Here is a 22999-nt window from a genome sequence, read left to right on the forward strand (position 1 = left end):
GGTGATTTCAGGGAGGGAAAGACTCTCCAAAGAAATCCCAGCACCCGGGGTTAACTTACTGCTATCTGCCGCTTGTCTGTCTCGCCTCTTTTGTGGTGGAGATCTGAGGATGAGTCAAGAAAAGTCACTTAGGTAGGTAATGGACTTTTTCTCAGCTTCAACATCAACATATGTAGTATTCCAGCAAAAGGATACATGTCAAGTACTCCAAGATGGTGACATCCCAGATGTATTCATAGTAAGAATCCATGGCATCATGACTGAAAGACAAGGCAGGTTAACTGACAGAGTCACGTATTGTGTTTAAGCATCTATAAACTTTGTTGTAACATTTACCTGTTTTGTTCCTGCAGTGCCTTAAAAGCAGTTTTATAGTCTACTTCTCTGAGGAACTGGCACAATATAGCTACCTGTAAGGAAAGACTCTGTGATTCTGACAGCCTTAATTCCCCACAGACAAACCTCCCACACACTGCCTTGTTCATTCCACTCCTTTTCTAGACCTAATCTAGACCTTGTTTCCAGGGCAAGCAAGTTCTGAGCACCTGAACAGAGATCATTCTGACATAACAGTAGCAACAGCTACAAGAAAAGGGGATTGACTCAGATCAGAAGGGAGCGACTTGGCTTCTAGGTTTCCAAATACATTGAAGAGCTTTTAAAGCAGTCCAGTACAAGCTTAGTTGCTTCTTGAAGAGTGACTGATCCTTGGATCAGCAAGAGCACCTGCAGTTATGAAAAACAAAGCCGGTTCCCACAATATACCTGCACACCTCTCTTAAAAAAAGTCTATATTATCAGAGAAAAGTAGGACAAAACACCCCTAGAATACTACTTTTTACTTTTCCATGTATGTGTTTATTTACCTGTTAATTTTAGTCCTATAACTGTCCTAGAAGCAAAGGTAATAAAACCTACTCTACTGCAGATTGAATTTCCAAGGGAAGTTGAATTCAGTCTTTTTTAATTTTGTCCCCTATATAAACATAAGCAAATGTTTTAGTTTATGCCATGTTTCATTTCTTACCTGGGTGTGACAATTGAGTAAAGAGCAACACTTGATCATTCTTTTTATCACCTACAGAAAGGTTAAAAACAAAACATGTTCTGAAATGCTTGTTTTGGAACACAAACTGCAATTTTTATTATTTTCTTTTTTAATTCAAGGGACCAGCTAGATAGATTCTTCTACCCCCTAGAAACTCCCAGGCTTTAGCACATGCACTGATGAACTGAGCCTTCATTACGATACAGATTTCCAGCACAGCAGGAGTCGGATGTTTTCAGCAGCTGGAGCTGAGGTGAGCACTGGAGCAGTGCTGGTGAGGCAGAGCTGCTGCACTGCCCTGAGCAGGTCTGGCCCCAGCCCTGCCCAGCATGGTGTGGCTCTGCAGGGATGAGCCAGGGATGGTCACACCACACAGTGACTGTGCTCTGGCCTTTTCCATTTGCTCTCCACACCACTGTGTCCCACAGTGCTTTCCCAGCACACAGCTCTGCAGGCTCTATGAACTAACAGAAAAGCCTTCTGTGATTCAGCAAAGGAGAAGTCTCAGATTTTCTAAGGCTTTCAAGCAACAAGCCAAAAAAGAAAAAGGACCGATGAGGGCATGTATTCCTCAATGCATCAAGATATAACACCTAACATGCTACAGGAATGTGTATGTGCTGGACAGTTTAGTCTCTACATAGAATCAGGATGCTGACTGAATCCAAAGAGATTTTTGCAAATCCCATTTTAGCTCACCTGGTCTGTGTACACATCTGGTGGCACCATCTTATTAAAGAAGTCTGAGCATACAGCTCCTGCCTGCAGGTAATAGTGAAGGGCTGCTGAATACTGATTAGTTGCTGCGAAGGGAAAAAAGCAAAATAAGCTCTCAAAAGTAAATACAGTACTTTAATACTCAGATCAATTGTTTATAGAATTATTCAGATGCGTATCTCACAGCTGAAGTCTACTGGGAAAATTACTCTTTTTTCATTGTTTGAAAAGCATGGACACACAAAGTGGTTACACAGTGGTAGATGGAAAAACTACACAATCAGAGAAACTAGTACCACAGGCAAATTTCTGCCTTATTGGGATTGCTTTTTATTTTTTCAGGTAGCTGATCTTGAATCCATCAACTTAGAATGGAAGTTTATTTTCAATGAGCTCAGCACACACAGGGTAACGAAGGAGTTTAGTTTAGTATGGGTGAGAGAACAGCACTCTGATAGCTCAGGCTCAGCACTACTACTCCCAGTAAGCCCTTCCTGAGCTGTGGGGAAGGCAGCAGCCTCCTGGGGCTGTGGCAGGAGCAGCCTGCTTGCCCACGGCTGCTGAAATACAGACCACTGCCACTGCTCCACCCGCTGTTCTTTCATGTACCAGCTTTGAGGCTTCCTACATAAATGTCCTCCTTCTGGGATGCTGCTGCACTTTGTACAGGCAATAAACACCAGAAAACAGGTTTATAACCCTGACTTATTCTCCTACATGTAACATGACAGCACTGAACACTGGACTAAGACTCCTCCTCTCACCCCAAGGGTTATAAAGCTCTAGCTAGCTATTCCTCATTTACAAACCCTTCCCATGCTTCCTCATTTACAAACCCTTGACACTTCCCTATATAAAATACAGATCGTCTCCACTCTGCTCATCTTGTGCTCCACTGAAGCTGATCTCTACATTTAAAAGCAACCACTATTCACAACTTTCCATTCACTTATAAAACACTGAAGTGCCACAGTTTTGCACAATTACACCACTCAAAGACCAACTGCACTAAAACAGTGAAGTTAAGGGTAACTGTCCAAGTTTCCCTTACCCTAAAAGCAAGGCTGCATGACCTATCAGAAGCTCAGCTAGCTGTGGGCTTAGACACCTTCCCAGGCAAATCCACCTATACCACCACATCTGAAGATTTTAAGTTCATATATCACTTAAACTTCTTTTCATAAAAGGAAATACAAGGAGGGTTATGTCAAACAAATCTCAGCAAGGTTCCTCTACACACGTTAAACACAGACATTGTTTCACTTACCAAAATAAATATCTGCCTGAATAATTAGCCAGAAGTGGTTGTTTGCATTGATAGTCAAGGCATAGCTGACCAGCTCTTTTACTGTAATAGCTACTGCTTCAAAGTCCACTGATTGAAGACTAAAGGAAAAAGAAAGAAAAATAATTCCTAACTTACCGCTTTGGTTTTTTTAACCACTAATTTGATTTCCCATCTAGTCAAAGTCCAAACCACCTTGCATTAAGTGTGAAGCATAACTAAGTCCAGAAAAGATTTTGTCTTGACTAAGATTACTGTTGTTACAATACAGCAAATCTCACCAAACAAATACAGCCTTCAGAGGCTTTAACAAAAAGCCAGAACTAAATGAAATTCTGAGATCCCACCCCACAGAGCCTCTAAATTTCAGTGGAGAAATACAGTTCAACCCAGCCAGAATAAATCAAGACATACCATCTGCCACTTCCTATTTTGTGTATTATTCAAACACACCTTGAAAAAATTAGTGATTTCATATTAAAGTATTATATAGTTCACATATAATGAACATGTACTTCAAAGCACACAGATTAAAAAAACAAACAAACAAACAATTTTTCTTCTCCTCTTTCTTCTTTCCCATATCTTCATCAGGACCATCAAAACTCTCCATGTCCTCAAACCAACCTTCCCAGAGACAGAATGGGGGCAGTGATGCCTTTCCATGGAGAAATCACACTAAAAGTAACTGGGACCAAACCCATCACATATAGTATTAAGAAAAAAGTGGGTTTTATCATCATCTTACTTGGGGATGGATGAGGGCCAGATGGAAATGTGTTCTGCTGCAATATCATTCACAATATCTTCCTAAGAGAAGAAAGATGGTATGAGAAATCACAAGAAGAAATATTTCAAGAAAGCCAAGAAAGATTTTGATGATATATACTAACCCGAACATTATGAAGTTTGACAAACAAGGATAATATTGTAGTTAGGACCAATGGTTCCTGTAGGGGGAAAAAAATATTCCCATGAACTGACAAAACTCCACTTTCTTCCCTAAGCTTTAAAACTCTGTAAGAAGTTATGCACTCATTACAATTTCCTGTTGAAATAGGACAATATTTTGTCAAGAGATCTGCGACACAAGGATACTGCAAGAATATTTCTGTAGAAAGTTTTTAATTACTTCAGATTTTCCTGAGCAACTCCTTGGATATAAACTTTACTTTTGCTTTATGCATCTTTTTGTTGTTTCTGTGATTACTACCTAACTTTAAAATTAAGCTAGGTTTACTACAACTTTCTATGCATTTACAAACCCAGAAGCTATAAACAATTTCCCTCCTTCTTACTTCTGCTGCTTAGTATGATGCATGTAGCAGCTTCTGTCTCCCTCCAAAAGGAATGCTTTGCTTTGTGAGAGCTGCAATAAAATACACTCCCAATGTAAACAGATCTCTATCAGAATTCAGGGTAATTTTTTTACAAGCTATTCCACACTGCTGTAAGCCAGGTATAGCAAACTCAGACGTTTTTCAGTCATAGGAAACACCCATATAACTGTTAGATTTTCTGGAATTTAACACAAAGAGTCCAGAAAAATACTACACCAAAAGGAAGTTTTAGTTGCAAACATATTTTCAGCACCACTGTGACTTACCCGAAGCTTTTTGATGAAGGACAACAATTCACTCCTAAATTAGAGACATAAGTACCCATGTAAGTAATCATCCACAAGAATATATGCACACTTAAAAAACAAATCAGTAGAGCAAATTCTTCACCTGCTAAAATACCCCTTCACCTCTTAAGTTTACAAATGCAGGGCATGTAAATAAAAATGCTCAACCAGCCCATTCACTTTTAATACAGTTACTAGCAAATTTTACTCTAAAAACAGGTTAAGTAAGAGGTATGTTCCATCAAGCTATAAAATGCATGAAAATCACAGAAGTCAACCACTGACTCTAAAAGGGAAACCAACTGAACTGAACTGCAATTCCCCAAGATAGGTTTGCAACAATGACCTACACACAGAAGAGGGCACACAGTGATCACTGATAATGTACTTCAGTTTCCTTGTAATGAACATCAGAAACTGTCACTATAAGACAATCCTTATTGGGACAGCCTTTGGAAAAGTTTTCACTACTTCTTTTCCATAATAACAGTAACAACAGGGTCACTGCCCTCTACTTGCCCTTTTTGTTTGAGAGGGGTCAGGAAAGGTTCAGTGCCTGGAGTACACCTGCACTCCTTTTCCTTGCCCAAGTACACAGCTGGAAGCTACAGCGCGTCCGTACCCTCTTACACCTGTCCCACAGCAGCACAAGCAAACACAGCTGGCCTTTAGCACACATTGACCTCATTAGCTCAAGGAAGGTAAAGACACAGACAGAGGTCTGACAGAGACACCCTTCCCAAGGCTTTAATATGGGAAGCTGTTCAATACAGTCACACATGCCAAACTGTACCATATTAGACAAGTTATATTTAGGCTTAGATTTCAGAACAGGCCAAGGACACCGGACAAATCAGAGAGTCCTGAATCAGACATTTGAAGCTAAGGCTGCCAAGGTGTCTGACAGACTACTGACCAGGGTAATTTGATTTTCTTACTCTTCACAGACTTCAGGTGAATTAGAATTTCATTTCAAGACAGAGTAACATTTAACTTTAGACTCAGAAACAAAGCTAACTATAGATACTCATGCTGTGAGCTATGTCCTTGATATAGCTATAAAAGTATAAAACTGATACAGAATAATTCTATTTGCTGCAAAGCAGACAGCTCCAGCCCATCAGCTCAAGTGGCCTCTAGATGCCATTGACTTTACTGGACAATCTGCACTGGTTATAATGGGAGCACAGCCATATATGCTTCAGTTTCTGCATGGAGAGCTGCCTCCCACACACTCCTCTTCTGCCTCTGAAAAAGAAAGTCAGCACATCCTTTAACTACCCAACTCGCACAGTGGACAGGATTTTTACTCAGATCTTTAGCTGCTGCCATCACTCTGATAGTGGAATCCAAACAATTTTTAATGAGAACATGGGATCAAACTAACTATTCAAGCCATCTTCAAAAATAATTTTAGAAAACATACCTGTACATAATACCCAGTGTAGACTCCCTGTGTTTTATCAAACTCACTCTTCCATCATTGCCACGTTTGTGCTGGTTGGATACACTGCAGATTTGTACAACAACTTCCCAGAGATCTTTAGCTGTGCGTCTACTTTCTTTGGGACCTGGCAGTTCCTTGCACGTAGCAGCCAGCAACTGGCCCAGCTATGCAATGCAACAGAAAAAATACAGGAACTAAGGCTTCTCTGCATATCATCTACAGCAAAGGAATTACTGGTATTTAAAATGGCTAAGCAAATGATTTTAAATTATGAACTACAAAGCAATGTGACTAAATTCTGCAGCAGAGAATAGTGATAAAGAAGCTGGAAAACAAGAATTAAACAGAGCATTTTTCTATTTATTAGTTTCCTTGGTGTGTATTTAATTATTAAAAGCTCCAGAAAACAAACTTGCATATTATATAAAACCTAATCCCCGTAAATTCCATTTTACAAAGACTGGCTCTTTAGAACTCACTTAACGTCCATATAGTAATTAATCATAACTGAAACTGGCACAATGTTATACAAAAAATCTGAACCTCAGAACAGAAATTAGGAAGTATCATAGGTAAGCAGGGCAGGGTAAAAATGAATCTGTCCTGTTATACGACCTGCCTTCTACTCTATGGCCTAACTGAGAAGTAGAAATATTGCTGTGAAACAATTTTGAAAACAAGGTTTCAAAGAAGGCAGGGCTTGAATGTCTCCAAAAATTCAACACTGGTGTTGGATAAAAGAACGGAAATCTTACAGTGCATTTGGAATACAAGTATCTTAGGAACAGAAAAGAAGCCAGACTTGAAAACAGATCTGCACACTTCTCATATCTTCTACATAAATCTAGGCTGAATTCCAGCTAAGAGTCCTTTAGGGAAGTGCTACAGTGTTTCAGTCATGGATCATAACCACACAAACCTGATGGGACCAACTTCAGCTAGCAACTGACAACGGGCCAAGATTTCATATGTTCCTGCAGCACAGCTTCCATGTTTTTAGTCAAGTGCTAAACAGGCTTGCTGCTTAGCCCTACTATGTTCTACCCCATACTTAATTCATTACAGCCACAAAGCCCCACTCTCCAGCAGAAGGGTACTTGCTTTGAAAAGTACAAAATACTTCAACAAAAAAGTCAATTACAGTCTGAGAAAGTTTTGAGACTGAGTACTTGTTACCTTCACATAGGGATTAGTTTGAACCAGAGGTAATGGAACTTGCATGGTCAAATACTCGTTCTCACACCAGTTTAACAGGAAAGCAACACATTCTTCAGCTATAACTTGTCGAAGAGGAATATCTAAAATGAAAGGGATTCTTTGTTTAACTTTTTTGTTTTTGAGAAAAGAGTGTTGTAAAATGGTATTGCATGAAAACAAGCAAATCACATTTCCTCTCATCAGCTGTTTTTGTTCCACAGCTATGACAGGAAAATACTATGCTTAGCCCTACGAGAGACCTCACCTCTGGAAATTAGGAGCAACAAGGGTTTCATCTGATCACAACAGTACAATGTTACTCTCTCATTGTCAAACCAGGAGAAAGCTTTAACAACTAGCCCTTCAAGCAGAAGAGCAGAGATGTTTATCCTGTTCAATCCTTTAAGTGACATTGAACAGAAACTGTCAATCTGGTAGGCATCATGCTACTTATACCTTCTAAAAGCTAATGAAACTTCTGAAGACTTACTAAAACCAGTGGCAAAGTCACTGTTGTTTTTCCACTTACACACCTATGTGGTTAATCTGCTATACAATATTGTTTTATTTTGCTGTGTATTTTTCCCCCTTCTGTCAAGGTTTGTGCTTTACTGCATCCTCAGAAAGACAGTAATGTACTTACCAGGTACTCTCATTTCCAAATAGCCTCGGACTCTGCTTATAAGATCAGAAGGAGGACGCTCTCCAGAAGCACCAGCTCCAGCTTCGTGAGTGTAAATGTCCAAAAGCAGCATTTCATTCAGCATGACTTGACGGAGCTTTGGAGAAAACTCTGTCACAAGCTCCAAGCAAGCAGCAAAAAGCTGCTTTGCATGGACAAAATCCTGCAATAAAAATTATAAGCATGAATAATTCCTAACAAATTCATAAGGGGAAATACTACAAGCTAAAGTGCATTCAGATCTATCTTGGCTGAACCAGCCTTGACATCCATTAGCATCAGCACTGCTCAAGCATCTCAAAGTGTCTACTTATGAGTCCTCTGGACTTGCTACTAAGCTTAAGAGTTCCAGATCTTTTGAAAACAAAACAAGGAGTTTAAGCAAAAACATGCTAGAAACAACTACTGGTACGCTTGGTACAATTTTGTTTTAGCTGCAGTTTAGCAAATTTCTCAATTACAAGGAAAATAGAACAGCATTCCAATAAATTCCTTATGTAAAACACTTTTTCAAAACAACAGCACTTCATATCAGTAAATCAAATCACCACTGGATGTAGATGCCACATAATCTAGAACAACATCATTAAAACTTTACATGAATTAAATTATCTCGAGCCCCAACTCACTGGAAAGCCATTACCTTTGCTTTGCTGATGGAACTTTGAGAGACAGAAATACTTATCCATTACACAACACATGGAGCTTGTTACAACACCTCCCTCACCGCCCAGTTTTTAAGTTTTTTCTAAAAAACGGCCTTCCAAATTTTCCATTTCATTAAGATTCAATGAAATTTGGACCAATCTAAAAGTTGGTCCAAACCAACCAGTAAGCTCAGATGGCTTGCTCACCTTAATGGCACAGCAGTGTAATCCCTTCGCCATCAGGATGTAGACCAAATCCCTAGTCAGACTGTCTTTGATTCCTAAAATAACACTGCCGTAAACATTTGGTACTTCCCACTGGGAGAGAAATGCATAGGATATTTGCACAGAAACAAGTTTTAGAATTCACATCACTGCTTAAAACAACATAAACAAACCCCAAATACTGAAAATTACTGCCAATTCCCATCTTTACATCTAATCACGAGTAATATATGGCTCATTTTGAAATACAATAAAAGTGCCCAAGTACACATTGTTCACACTCTGAATATGCAATAATTAAGGGAAGAAACAAAAAAAAAAGACAAGATATCTTTATTTAAACAAAGTCTTCCTCTCTCCTGCTCCAACCTTCTAATAACAGAAATTTAAGCTAAAACAATATTGCTATCTATTCAGAACACTAAAAGCACAAGCTAGGAAAACATATTTTCTCATAAGGAAAGCTTGTGATACAGCCAGTAATTCCCTAAAACAAAGGTTACGGGTTTTGTTGTAATACTCTTCACATAGAATGTGAGTTTAGATATGTATCATCATTCTTATTAAACCACCACTATGCAGAGAGGGAAAAGATAAGTCACCCTAAGGATCTATGAGAAAATGTTTGTTGTTCACTGCAGTATGTTACCTAACTAGTCCTTCAATCATAGTCTCTTGTGACCACATGAACTAAGTTACCTTATTAGAAATTGTCCAGAATTGGCGTTCTGAGGTCATACCATGCAATTCGATTAAGATCTGGCGAATCCTCCAAGGATCCACTGACAGTATGAGCTGATGTTCAAGCTGGCCAATATTGACACTAGCTGAAGCTAGAAGAAAAGCAACCACATCTCCAGCATATTTCTTGTCAATGTAGATACTTCCAATTCTTTAGTATATAACACTTCAATCAGAATGTAGTAAGAACAGCAGATACATCATGCTTCCATAGGTCCAGCCATCCTTTTGTGCCCTTTGATGAACACCTTGTGCTACCTTCAGCCTGACCTAAAGGGCTGCTTCCAAGTGCCCTTCCTCACTCCAGCAGCTCTGAGTTCTCTTGCTATAGCAAAGCAATAGATTCAAGATCTGCATTAAAAGTGTGCTCCTATACTGCTCTAGTGTACATAATCCATATTGTACAAATACATATTGTCTTAACTGGCTTAAGTTACTGCAAGACTCCATTAGAGCTAAAAAGGTAAGGTCTTTCCAGTCCCAGCCACCATCTGGCACCTCTTGTTAGCTTTGACTTGTGTGGCTGCACAGCCAGCCAGCTGTATTGGGAAAATCAACTGGTTGAAAAAAATCTATGGTCTACTTTGGTAGGTTAAAAATTTCATTCAGATGGCACTCCTGGTCCAGCTTACCACACAATCACGTCATCATTAATGTATCTAAGTCCAGAGGCAGGGTTCCCTTTTCTGGGAACAGCTGCCACAGCCACATTTGTTTAAACAATGCCATACTCTCTCACTCTGTCACCTAGGACACTTTTATTTGAGCATATGTATTACATTCACTTGAGATACAAGCACATGACAGTTACCTTCTTGAACAAGCAGGACATGCACCAACTAACAACAGAATGTACTTTCTCTAAAAACATTCTAAACTTTTTTGAGAACAGACCTGCACTTGGTAACCTCAAGGTTTTCATCATGGAAACAAGGCACTGTCTGATCAAAAGTTAATGAAAATGCTGTGAAAATTACCTGGGATATCATAAAAAGAAGTCACAGGTTTTGTGCACAGATTGATTCGAGGGGATCTCTTCCGCATTTGGTCAATGAGCAGCTTCCGTTCATCATCTTTCAGCAGTTTTATGAAAAGATCATGAGATGAAATCATGAAGACGAACTGAAGATCTTCCATGCCCAAACACAAGTTTCTAAACAAACAAAAATGTTAGTACATAAGCAGGAAAAAAGTGAAAAAGTGCTTATTTTTCCAGTTATAAATTCTTGAAATATTTATTGTGCTGTATTTCATAGCTTACAAAGTGCAAATTCATATGGGCACATACTTGAGAAATGCTGCCATTCTTCTCTTCAATTCTTCAGAAGCACTTTCCAAGTTTATTGACCCTGAACAAACCTGGTAAAGAAAGCAGAAAATAACTAAGCCATCCCCTTGCACATTTGTAATATTTAGTTGCAGCCAGTGTTACTGACCAGCTTTCTGTCTCACAAATAGTAACAGCCAGTAAACCTCTATTCTCAAGTGAGGCAATAAAGTTATAGAATCACGGAATGGTTTGGGTTGGAAGAGACCCTAAAGATCATCCAGTTCTAAAAGCCCTGCCATGGGCAGGGACACCTTTCACTAGGCCAGGTTGCTCAAAGCCCCATGCAGTCTGGCCTTGAACACTTCCAGGGATGAGGCAACCAAAGCTTCTCAGGGCAACCTGTTCAAGTGCCTCACCACCTTCACTGTAAAGGATTTCTTCCTAATATTTAACCTGCCACTTTCAATTTGAACCTATTACCCTTGTCCTAGCCCACAATAAAATGCAAAAATCCCTCTCCAGTTTTCTTCTAGTCCCCTTTAGGTAGCTGAAAGTGCTCCAAGATCCCCTTGGAGCCTTTGCTTCTCCAGGCTGAAAAACTCAAGCTCTTTTAGCCTATCTGTTGTTCTCACTTTGTAGAGCAATTTTAGAATCTGCACAAGTGCTGTTGGGTGGGAACCAAGTGCAGCATTGCTGGGTGGTTACCCTAATTCATCTAGAATCAAACCAGTATTTCTGTTTTACTATGTGTAACCCTATCATGACTTGGTTACTCTAAATGTAGAGATGAGTCCAGCTGTCAAGGGCTTCTTGTAAGCCAAAGTAAGATAAGATTTGACTGACAAAGCTTAATAAAGAAATCTCAGTGCAACTGTGTGAAATAAGACTGCCTCTAAAGTAAACCTGATAAAAGCTATTGACATCACATATGGATCAGTTTCCTTCAATCTGTACGTAAGATAGGATGTTTCAGGCAAAATCCACATTCCTTTTTCCTATTCCCCTGGTATACAGAAGCTCTGACACTGAGTGCCACACAAGATCATTTAGCACATGAGCTTAAAAATTAAGTATTTCTAAGTACAAAATGCTAAGATTCACTAGGATTTGGGTTGTTTATTTTTTTAACCAGCAGTTGAAAAATAACTAGATAGTTGAATTTGTCAGCTTGCAATACTTTTTTTTTAAAGTATATTTCAGTCCCAATATGAGCAGTTGATGTAAGCTTTTACTTGTTCTGCAGTAGAGAGTCCCATCAGTTAATTTTTGCCACATGCTTGAAGAAACAAGCAAAAGAACTAGGTTCAAATTAATAAAAGACATGCAAATAACAGCAAAGCAATAAAAGGACTAAGTTTAGTTTAAGCAATAACAGTTTCCTAAAAGGCTTCACTAAGGGTAACAGTGTAGGTCTCACATGTAACAGTAACTCAGGATCACTTTACCACATGTTAACTTCTACAACGAAGCTGATAAAGGAAAAGTGGTCCTCTTCCACAGGTACTTTTTCTACTAATTCTCTCTGTCTTGGAGAATTAGATTCTTTGATCCACTAGAACAAATATTCAGCAATATCTCTACATAATTTAAATGTCAGGAATAGTAGCAATTTCAAATACAAGCTGAAGAAACAGCTCACCACTGGATCCTCCTTGACAGATGGAAACAGAGCTATGAACAACAAATGCAGAACTGATCACTGAGTGGAGCTTTACTAACTGCAAACAAGTTGAATGACGTTTGAGAAGTTACCTTTCTCTGCTTCAGAAATTTGAGCATCGCTTACAATAATAAGTTACACGGGGAAAGAAGTCTCTCACTAAACACCATTTTCACTTGCAATTTTAGATTAATGTTTTACCTCAAGAAGGAAGTCTATTTTCTCTTTGCTGGGTTTCAGGAACAGTTGACAAAACTGAATATCAATTATTCGACCTTGTAATATATCACAGACTGTGTTGCACACGCAGACTTTGAAACAGACTTCATCCAGAGCATCATTCCTGCATGAACACAAAACTGAAGATCACAGGATAGCTCTGACAAATGAAGAGTGGTATCATAGCAGGTGGAAAAAAAAATCTTAAAAAAAATTAGTCAAGTGATAAAATCAAGTGTTAATGTTGATTACATTTTTTCCATATATGGCCACAGTGAGATATAATCGAGGAGCTGTGGTGTGATGTAAAATGTAGTTTAGACTATTGCTAACAGAAACAAAGGCTGAAGTTTCTTGGATATAAATAGTTAATTGTTAAAAGATTTCACATACTTCCCACAAAAAGCATAACTAATGAAAATTGCTCTTCATCCTCATTGAACATTGATTATTATTTAATGTCTCACCCTTGCTGAGCTTTCTGGAAGAGTTCTCTCAGCACTGACTGTCTGAACTGTTCAGGCAAACTGAGGGTTAGGTTATCTTCAAGGAATATCTTCACTAAGTCCTGTAACAAAAACAGTTGGTATAGTCAATGCATAATGCAAAAGAACTAGACAGAAAATTATTTTATCTGGTAAAAATGAGGAAACTAAGAGAAACAGCTCACATCCATATTTAATGCTAAAATTAACTGAATAATCAGAAAGGAATCAAGTAACAAAAGAAGTTCTTTATCATCAGAAAAATCAAAGAAAAAACCAAAAAAATCACAAAACAAACTTGCACATCTAAGTAGCAACAGTCCCTGAAACCCAGAGAATTCGACTCTACCTGAAAAGCCCTTATTTCAGCTGACAGGAATTATTTACCACTGTATGGAATCCAAGATATTTTAATCTAACCTGGTTATGTTACATTGCTGAACACATAGGATTTAAAACAGTATGTTAATGGTTAAACTGTCATTTAAAATTTAAAACTTCTTAAAATCCGTACCAGTTCAAATGGAATCCTCCACACAGAACGACAAACCCCTCCTCCCCCAAATACACATGGCATTGTTTAGGCAGTCTACCTGATATTTGCCAGATTTCATACAGCTGTGGATTTGACTATATGGAGTTGCCTGTTGAGATGCATCATCAGAAGATGAGGTAAGAACTTCACAAGCTTCACAATAGCCAGCTAACCGTTCTTCATCTATGGTAAAATGAAGTGATGATGAGCCATTCTGAAAAATAAGAGTTATATCACATCTTAGTAGCCAAAGTATTATGAAATATATGCTTAATTCAGAAACAGAAACTCACTATTTCCCCAAATAACAGCAAAAGAACATACATGTACACAATTAATTTAAATAAAAACTGGAGTTCTGTGGTTTTGGAAATAGGAATATGAAGCAAAATAAAACAGGAAGCATAATGTACTTATAAATTAAGATGTACTTTTTAAAAAGGTTAGAACATAGGGAATTTGATTTCTAAGGGAAAGGTAGATTAAAAAAAAATAGGAAGTGCTGTATGGTTACCTTACTCAAAAACACATCATCACCATGGACACAGGATGTACTGTTCAGTTAAGTTACTATTAGCACTGGAGATGTAATTTCAGCATTTTTTGCATCAATACAATTTGTGTAAAAGACTATTCATTACAAAATGTAGAACAAAGCAGTAATGTACTGCAACCAAATAATTTCAAACCAGGCACAGCATGAAAAAATAAATTACTGTCAGAACTTCAGGAAGTTTCTTTAAAAATGCTGTGTACCATTAGGAGTTATTAAACTACTAAAGAAGCAAACTAATTTAGACAAGGCTATTTTTTTTTTTTACAGAAGAGTTGAATACCCATGCTAAAAGAGCACTTGTTACCTTTGCAATCAACTCCTTTGTTTTGAAAAACTTCTCCTTAGCCTTTTCATGAACAGCTGCATTTGTAGATCCTTGTTGGAAATAGATTGCACCCAAATCATAGCAAACCTGCAAACAGCACTGATATCAAACACACGGTCCTGGACATCATGTTTCGAGTCAAGATTAAGTATTTCAGCTCAAATGTTCCATGTACTTTTAACTGTTCCTACTTTTATCTAATTTACCAACATACACTGCAAACCTTACCCCACATACTTCAACTGCTTCCTCTTTAACTGCAATCTCTGTCTGAGTATTCAGCACAAGCATTATAAAATTTAAGAATTATTTTCCCATAATCATTGCAAACAATGCAATAAGCTCTCCTTGTCATATAATGGGTTATTTCAGGGGAATGAGAGGGCAAAAGTGATAGGTTGGTGGGAAGCAACAATAGGTACAATGATTTTAAGAAGTTCTATTAATGTACTAATTAAGTCAGTATTACTTCATTGCATTAAAAAAAACCTGACCAAAAAAAAAAAAAAAAAAAACCAAAAAAACCCAACCAAACCCAAAACAACACAGGGAACACTAATAGAAAAAAAACAGTGATTTACCTTGAAATTATTCCGTAACACTTTTTCTAAAGAAGCAGATATAAACTGAAAGTTTTAGTACAAAATGTACAAGTTACCTGGCACTGTATCTCCTCTGCACTGATTTTCAGTCCAGCAGTGGAACTCTCTGTTTCTCCATTCACCATACCGGGTTCCATGGCCAGTAAATCCAGAGTTCTTATAGTATGGACATAGAGATCTTTGTTTAATTTCAGTGCTCCTTCTAGGACCAGGATGGAATCAGCAGCCTGTTCCTTCAACTGTAATAGTTCAAAAACATTTAAAGCATTAACCTCTTAGTCTTGAGTTTAACTCTGGGTTTAAGTTAATGCTACAATTTAAATGTTCAGTATAGGGATAGTTTTTAAAAAAGACATTACACAACTGCTCTATGTCATGTAGAACTGGCTTTTGTGTTTTTTGTAGAATAAAAAAATTCATATTTACGTATAAATTCAAGCAAAAATATGAAGGGAAAAGAGTCTTACCACTTTCAAAATATTTTCAGTTAGTTCCTTTTCTTGCTGAATATGATTCATACTGCAAGTTAGACACAGAAGGTCAAGAGTTCAGTTATAAGGCAGATCTGCACATTATTTTATTTCATGTTCTAGATCACAATAATTCATTCATGCTTGGTTTTGCTTAACTGTATTTTGAACATCACTATGCAGGACCACTGACTGTGCTTATCTATTTATATCTGAAACACAGAACTATATAATGAAAAGATAGTTTTATATGAAAATGTGGTTCAATAAAACAAAAAGGTTGCTAAGTTATCATTGTCTTTTTTAAGATCAGATTGCCAATACCAATTCAATAGCAAAACAATAATGAAGAAAGCTTCCACAGCCTCAAGTCTTATGAAGCTTCAACATTTAAATCTTCTCAAACATGTCAGGGCACAAGCATGTTCACATGTTTATGTAAAAATTAAAAGTATTTTTCAATTATCTTCCCACACAGATTTTTTTTTAAATTCAGGATCAGAGACTGAAAGATACAGGACAATATAAGACCTATAGTTAAAATAAGGAAGAGGAAGAAAAGCATGTTTAATCAACGTATTTAACAGACTCTCGCAAACAAGTATGGTCTAATGATTAAGTGCAAAATTAACATTAAACATGTGAAAAGCACCGCTTAGATACTTCCAACTTTTGGAGAAATCTGTAATGTAAAAGTCACAGACAAGTTGTTACTAAAGCCTCACAGCTTCTAGAAGGCAAAATGCAAAATTGAGTTTAAATTACAAATTATTGCCCAATGAAGCAAATGAAAATACTTCATTATTTCTAAGGTTATCATACACAATGCTTCAAACTGGTGTAATAAAACAACCATATTAAGCAAGCTACTGTAAGTTAGGGACACAAAATAATGCATGAAATGTACCCCATCTAAACTAGAGCATAAGCATTCTGCCAAGGCAAATTGTCATCTCTCTTCCTCTCATGAGTTTTCATGTCATGACAAAGTAACACCGATTTTAACATTGACAGAGTGGAACAACAGACAAGTATATGTATGAAGTGTGTCTGACAGGAAAGTGAGAATATACTTGAAATAAATCCAAGTTTTCCATGTCACAGCTAGACATTTTAATAAACTGTATGTTATTAACATGATTTAATCCACTTAGAAATTACATTCCTGATTATAAAATATCTGTGACATTCAAATGAATTATATCTAACTTACACATTTAACTGAGGTGGACCAGGTTTCGCTTGCTTTACAGGAAAACTACTTTGAACGATGGTCCTTATGGCCCTACACAGGGAAAAAAAAAAAGCAAAGAATGGCATTAGCCTCAGAAGTGTAATAAGTAGATTACATTGATAATAGCAGTTTACCATTTCAGAAGCATTATACCATTAGAATACATCATTTACTCAAGAGCACATCTAGCAGCTAATAAATACTCTTACGTCCATAAAAAGCTGAAAGACCAAGATTTTTATATTTATAAGGAGAGAGTTCAAACCACTATCTTGACTATTTTTTAGGGAAGAAAACCAGCTCTAGAATAGCTTTTCAGACTCAGCCCCTTCACTATTACCTAGCAACAGATCACAATACTTATTAGTACTTTAGGATTCTTTCTCCTTCTATGTACAATTATACAGACAGAAGAAAACACTGCTTTGTTGTATAATGATTTTATATTATTGCCATGTAGTAGTTTACCATCTGTTGTAGAGTAGTATTGCCATTGCAGTGGTTGGGGGCAAGCTGGACAGATCTACATCCACATGTTTAGTTCCTGGGGGAACTTTGCTGATACACAGAAGTTCATTCAATAGCATGTTCAATACAGGAACAGACAAGCTATTAAAAAATAAAAGACAGAATCAGATACTTCCTAGAGTAAATCTACTTATGGAATGTTAAACAGTGTACACTCCTATTCAGTACTTAACATCACATGGATGTTTATTCAGCATTTGAGATCAGGTATGTAAAGCAGTTACCAGTATTAGCTGCATAAATTAAGCCCAAGAGGATGGGCCCAAGCAGAAGTTCAGCTGCCCTGACAGCTGAACTAATACTCTGCACCACTGCATTACCCACACAGGTACCATACCAGAACAATCCAGTCACTTGTAACAGCATGACCCAGCTAATAAGAAGTTCTTTCAAAGCAGCCTGAAATCATACTCCCTGAAGGTAAGCAACTCCATTTCCATCACAAATAAAATTTCACTCACATAAAGTGAAGTTAAGACTAGGAACTTTTTGAATAGCGCTAAGTACAACATACATTAGCTGGGACAGAAATCTCTTTAATAAAATGAGAAAATATGCAGGCTGGGCTGCACTGCTCCAAGCTTTTGTGGTTATAATTTAACAACTAAAATACTACTACTAATTTAGACATTATTCGAGATTAGATCAACTTCTTCCAAAAGCACCTTTGACCTTGTGAAAAATTTGCATTCTTTGCAACTAGTATTGAAAATAACCAATGAAACTACACTTGTAGCAGCTAAAGCCAGGATTTCTGTTTAACAAATTTTAGGTCTTGTGTTCTATCAGAAGCGTTCTATAAGCAGTGGCTGAGGGAACTGGTGTTTAGCCAGAAGAAAAGAAGGCTCAGAGGGGACTTATTGCTCTCTACAACTCCCCAAAAGGAGGTTGTAGCAACTGGGTGGTCAGTCTCTTCTCCCAGGCAAGTGACAGGATGAAAGCAAATGGTCTCAATTTTGCCAAGAGAGGTTTAGATTGAACTTTAGGATAAGTTTTTCACCAAATGGGTGGTCAGCCATTGGAACAAGCTGTCCAGGGAAGTGGCTGAGTTACCATCATATCCTGAAGGTACTTAAATTATATGCAGATGTGGCACTTAGGGACATGGCTTAGTGGTAGGCTTGCCAGTGTCAAATTAGTAGCTGGCCTCAATGATCTCAAAGCTCCTTTCCAGCCTAGATGATTGTACAATTCCATGCAAGTTAGAACCAGGTCAATTATTGCCGACTTAAGATTCTATATTAAATTAGATAAAGGGGGCAAGAGATCTGTGTGAATGAATAAGGAACTTCTGTCACTACCTATGTGTAAACAGGAAGCCAAGTGTAAACAAGAATCACCTGAAACAATCCTGTGCCATGTGTTGGATGATCCTGCTGGAGTAGGGAGGTTGGATCAGATGACCCACTGTGGTTCTTTCCAACCATACCCATCCTGTGATTCTGTGAAGTGTAGCTCCCTAATGTGCATAGTACTGCCAAAGTGAAGTAGTTCTTGACTGTTCTAGCTCATCAGACCATTTTTCAGCTGAAATTTCCAAAGGAAAGATGCAAAGCTGGGGTTTGTCTATTTCAACCACAGTCATTTCAGTGACCTAGTTCACAGATACATCGAGTTATTACTGGACCTCCAATTTCAAGCATGTCAGAATGAGGAAACTTACGCTAGTTTTGTCACTGAAGAATACATAACCTCAAATTTATCTTTATGAAGATAAATTTGTACATATAATTTAAGATATGTACATGTACATATCTTAAACGGCTAAGACATGCTGTTTTTCCTCTCTAAATACTTCTTATTCATTCAGACACACTGCCTTTATCAAAACTGATTCCTAACTTACAGCCAAAATACAACTCGATTTCAATTATCATACTCAAAAGGGAGCAAGACAGATTTCCATTTTTTAAAATAAATATCTCATGCCACTTCAGTTTAGTGAACTTAGCATGAAGATGTACAGATGTACAGAATATACCTTTTTTCTAACACATCCAAATCCCACTTCAGATGAGCAGCAACTTTGAGAGCAAGAAGTTTTAGAATGCGGTTTCTTTTGTTATCAGGTGGTGGCTGGACTTGGTTCTGTTCATTCACTGATGGTTTTGAAGCTTGTTCCAAGAACTGAACAATCAGCTGCACAGGTGGTGGGTCTGCAAAAAGACACAGGCACTCCTTAAATTATTTATAAGCCCAGAATTTTTTTTTTTTTTTCCCCAGCTATGAACATGGTTCTTTTATCCTTGGTGCTTATAGTCCTGACATTGCTACCTGGTAGATTCCAATTCCAAATGGTGTTCTGCACATGCTGACTCAAATCAGACTATCAACATACCTTTGCTTAACATTAAAGTTCACTTGACCATGGTAACCACACTCTCACACTTATTTTCACTATTCTGTATTAATTATCTACTGCATCTACTGAAAATAAATGCTGCCTAATAAAACCACAAGTGAACTGTTGTAAAAATGATATATCTACTTGTAATTCTCCTCTGCATGTAAAATATATTTACAAGCAATTGCTGGTACTTCTGAATATATTTAGAAAATACTTTCAGATTGGTTAAAAAACAACATCAAAAAAAGCACCCAAACTCTTAGATTGGTTAAAAAACAACATCAAAAAAAGCACCCAATCTCTTCCTTACAATAAGACAGCCAATACCTTTGAGCTCTTTCAAAAAAAGAGGCCAAACTGTAACCACTACACTCTCACTGACCTTTGTGAAACACAAAGCAAGTACTACCTATTTACTCAATTCATTACAAAACAGGTTATAAAATCTAAGCGTAGATCTAAGCATAAGATCTAATATAGATTATGCTTAAATTGACGTTGTGTAGATGTAACTGGCCCAGGTTTTCCTGTTTCCTCCACCTTCTTGCAGAATCTGGGTACTGAAAAAGATGACTACCCCTTACGACTGTCAAAAGATCAGGAAAGTTTAAATATGGCCTCTTTCTTATAATACATCAGACGAGATTTCTATTTATTCCAGGCCCAGAGAGCAATTTCAGCACGGAACCTTTCGGAGGACTTCAGTTCCTGCCACTAACAGGATTCCAATAGGAGAAAACCAGCTGCCAACTGCAATGATGTGCAGCACTTCCCACCGAACAAACAAACAACACTTCCGCACACAACATTCACATACGCGAAAGGAAAAGCGATCTACCAGCCAATAAAGTCAGAGAAATGAAGTTATTAAATAGGACAGATGAAGTGAGATGCGCAAAACCGCGTTAGTGCCGGCGGTGAAAGCGCCGCGGGGCCGCGGGCAGTGCCCGGCGCTCTCCGCCCCCCACTGCCCAGCACGGCAGCCGAGCCCCCGCGCCGCCCCCCACGGCCCGCAGCGGTGCTGCCCAGGAGGGGCCGGGCAGCGGGGCCGGGCAGCGGGGCCGGGCCCAACCCCAGGCCGCGGGGAGGCGGCGGCCAGCAGGGCACGCACCAGGAGAGGGCTTCTGCAGGTGCTGCTCCAGCAGCGCCTCCTCCAGCACGAACTCGAACCACGACGTCTGCGGCGGCGTGCATGGCCGGCTGGAGGTGGCGGCCTCCCGGTCCGCCGCCTCGGCGCTCATGCCGGCCGCCCGGCAGGGAGCCCCGCTCCGACCCGCGGCCCGCAGCCACCGGCGGCGGCACAAGATGGCCGCCGGCCGCGCCCCGCGGAGGCGGCCCGCGCGGGGCCCCGCCCGCCGCGCGCGGGGAGAGCGGCCGCGGGCGGCGCTGCGCGGGGCCGGCTCCCTCACGGAGGCGGTGGTGTTCTTTCCCAAGTCGCTGGTTCGGTGCATGTCCCCTGCCACGCCACAGCTGTCCCTCTGCCTTTGCGTCCATGCGGTCCTGTCCCCGCTGTGCTCCCTGTGAGCGCTCAGGCCGATAAATGGCTCACCCTCCGTGCTGCTGCCCCTGCACACCCTAATGCCTCATGAAGGGTAAAGAAATTAGGGCTTTGATCCATGGAGGCAGATTTAAATAATGGAATCGCAGAACGTTAAGGGGTTGGGACGGACCTTAAGGATCATCTAGTCCCAGCCTCTCCTGCCATGGCCGGGTTGCTCAGAGCCCCATCCAGCCTGGCCTTGAACACTTCAGGACTGGGACATCCTCAGCCTCCCTGGGCACCCTGTTCCACCTGGTAGGAAAGGTAGGTGCTCATGTCTTTACAAATCATTTGATGAGAAGAATTAGGAGATTTAGGACAAATGGGTGTTGCTGTCTTTGAAATGGGTCTTTAGGAACATCAAGCTGCGCAGGTTTGTGACAGAATCCAGGTGTTTTGACCAGGCATTTTGAATTCCTGAACTTTAGGGTATTAGGAGAAATGCAGCTGTGCTAAGTCTATTGCAGAGCCCAGATGGTCTGAACTTTTGGTGGATCTGCAGAACCCAGAGAGTCTGAACTTCTGAATGTTAGGAGAAAATGAAAATACATGTTTTTGGGGGAATATGGGGTAGGTGATATGGGAAGGCTGTACCTTCCAAGTACCTCAGCCAATCGGAAAACAAAGAGGGCTACAGGTGGTTGGGAGTTTAGGATAAAAGGAGGCTGCATCCTCCAAAACCTCAAGAGACTCCATGAGGGACTGGCCTAGTGGACTCTCCCTTTAATAGAATAAAATTGCAGGGCTTCTCTGCCTCCTTTATGGACATTGGCTTTTCATAATGTGGCTTTTATGCACAAGGTTAAGAGTTTTTCCTAATAGTTAACCTAAATTTCCCCTTTCCATTTTTACCCACTCCTCCTTGTGCTATCACTACAGTTCCTGACAAAGAATCCCTCTCCAGCTTTTCTGTAGGCTCGTTTCAGACACTGAAAGGCTGCTATAAGGTATCCACAGAACCTTCTCTTCTCCAGACTGAACAGCTCGACTTTCTTAGCCTGTCTTCATAGGGGGGATGCTCCTGTCCTCTTATCAGTTTCATGGCCCTCCTCTGGACTTGCTCCATGTCCATCTGTCCATCTTCCAATGTTATTGAGGTGTCAGTATTTGCATGACAGTCCATATCTGACTGTGCCACTCTCTCAACTGCAACTAGCCAGGATCTGATTCTGAAGCTTTTCAGGTATCCCTGTTCTTAGAACATACATATCCTGGGAGAAGCAGGATGACTAGCAGAAGCTTTTATCTATTTCAGTAATTTGGCTGAGTTTCTCTAATATTTCACTAGAGTTCACAAAGGCTGCACAGGAGGTTTGCAATGTAGATATATAATTACATACAACAATATTACAGTACTAGAAAAGTTTTTTACCAAGAGGGTGATTGGACAGTGGAATGGACTACCTAGGGAAGTGGTTTCAGCACCAAGCCTGGCAGTTAAAGAAGTGTTTGGATCATACTTTCAGGCAAATGGCGTGATTCTTGGAACTGTCATGTGTGGCTCTCAGCTATGAGCATTTTGCATTTTGCTATAAGTGATCCAAGGAGATAGAGGAAAGTTCTTCTTCCTCACCTTTCATGAGGAGAGAAGTCCATTACATGTCCTGAGTTT

The 22999-nt window shown here is 39.3% G+C and overlaps 1 protein-coding gene across 1 annotated transcript in view; it reads right to left on the bottom strand.

Moving 5' to 3' along the window:
* The window catches only part of INTS8 (integrator complex subunit 8), a 21619-nt gene extending 480 nt beyond the window's left edge, over positions 1 to 21139 (bottom strand). Inside the window, exons 1-26 of the mRNA XM_021543223.2 lie at positions 20959 to 21139; positions 19482 to 19656; positions 17441 to 17581; positions 16952 to 17023; positions 15736 to 15787; positions 15325 to 15507; positions 14646 to 14753; positions 13844 to 13999; positions 13233 to 13333; positions 12748 to 12889; positions 10905 to 10975; positions 10594 to 10769; positions 9575 to 9708; positions 8858 to 8968; positions 7965 to 8166; positions 7301 to 7422; positions 6104 to 6288; positions 4657 to 4690; positions 3944 to 4000; positions 3799 to 3860; positions 3033 to 3151; positions 1748 to 1851; positions 1028 to 1078; positions 337 to 410; positions 196 to 260; positions 60 to 103 (exon numbers count right to left, since the gene is read on the bottom strand). Of these exons, the coding sequence (XP_021398898.1) occupies positions 60 to 103; positions 196 to 260; positions 337 to 410; positions 1028 to 1078; positions 1748 to 1851; positions 3033 to 3151; positions 3799 to 3860; positions 3944 to 4000; positions 4657 to 4690; positions 6104 to 6288; positions 7301 to 7422; positions 7965 to 8166; positions 8858 to 8968; positions 9575 to 9708; positions 10594 to 10769; positions 10905 to 10975; positions 12748 to 12889; positions 13233 to 13333; positions 13844 to 13999; positions 14646 to 14753; positions 15325 to 15507; positions 15736 to 15787; positions 16952 to 17023; positions 17441 to 17581; positions 19482 to 19656; positions 20959 to 21088 (2871 nt within the window). The 5' untranslated portion in view covers positions 21089 to 21139. The remainder of the gene's footprint in view (positions 1 to 59; positions 104 to 195; positions 261 to 336; positions 411 to 1027; positions 1079 to 1747; positions 1852 to 3032; positions 3152 to 3798; positions 3861 to 3943; positions 4001 to 4656; positions 4691 to 6103; positions 6289 to 7300; positions 7423 to 7964; positions 8167 to 8857; positions 8969 to 9574; positions 9709 to 10593; positions 10770 to 10904; positions 10976 to 12747; positions 12890 to 13232; positions 13334 to 13843; positions 14000 to 14645; positions 14754 to 15324; positions 15508 to 15735; positions 15788 to 16951; positions 17024 to 17440; positions 17582 to 19481; positions 19657 to 20958) is intronic.
* Between the last annotated feature and the right edge of the window lie 1860 nt (positions 21140 to 22999).

The sequence above is a fragment of the Lonchura striata genome, chromosome 1, assembly GCF_046129695.1.
Source record: "Lonchura striata isolate bLonStr1 chromosome 1, bLonStr1.mat, whole genome shotgun sequence".
NCBI classification, from domain to species: Eukaryota; Metazoa; Chordata; class Aves; order Passeriformes; family Estrildidae; genus Lonchura; species Lonchura striata.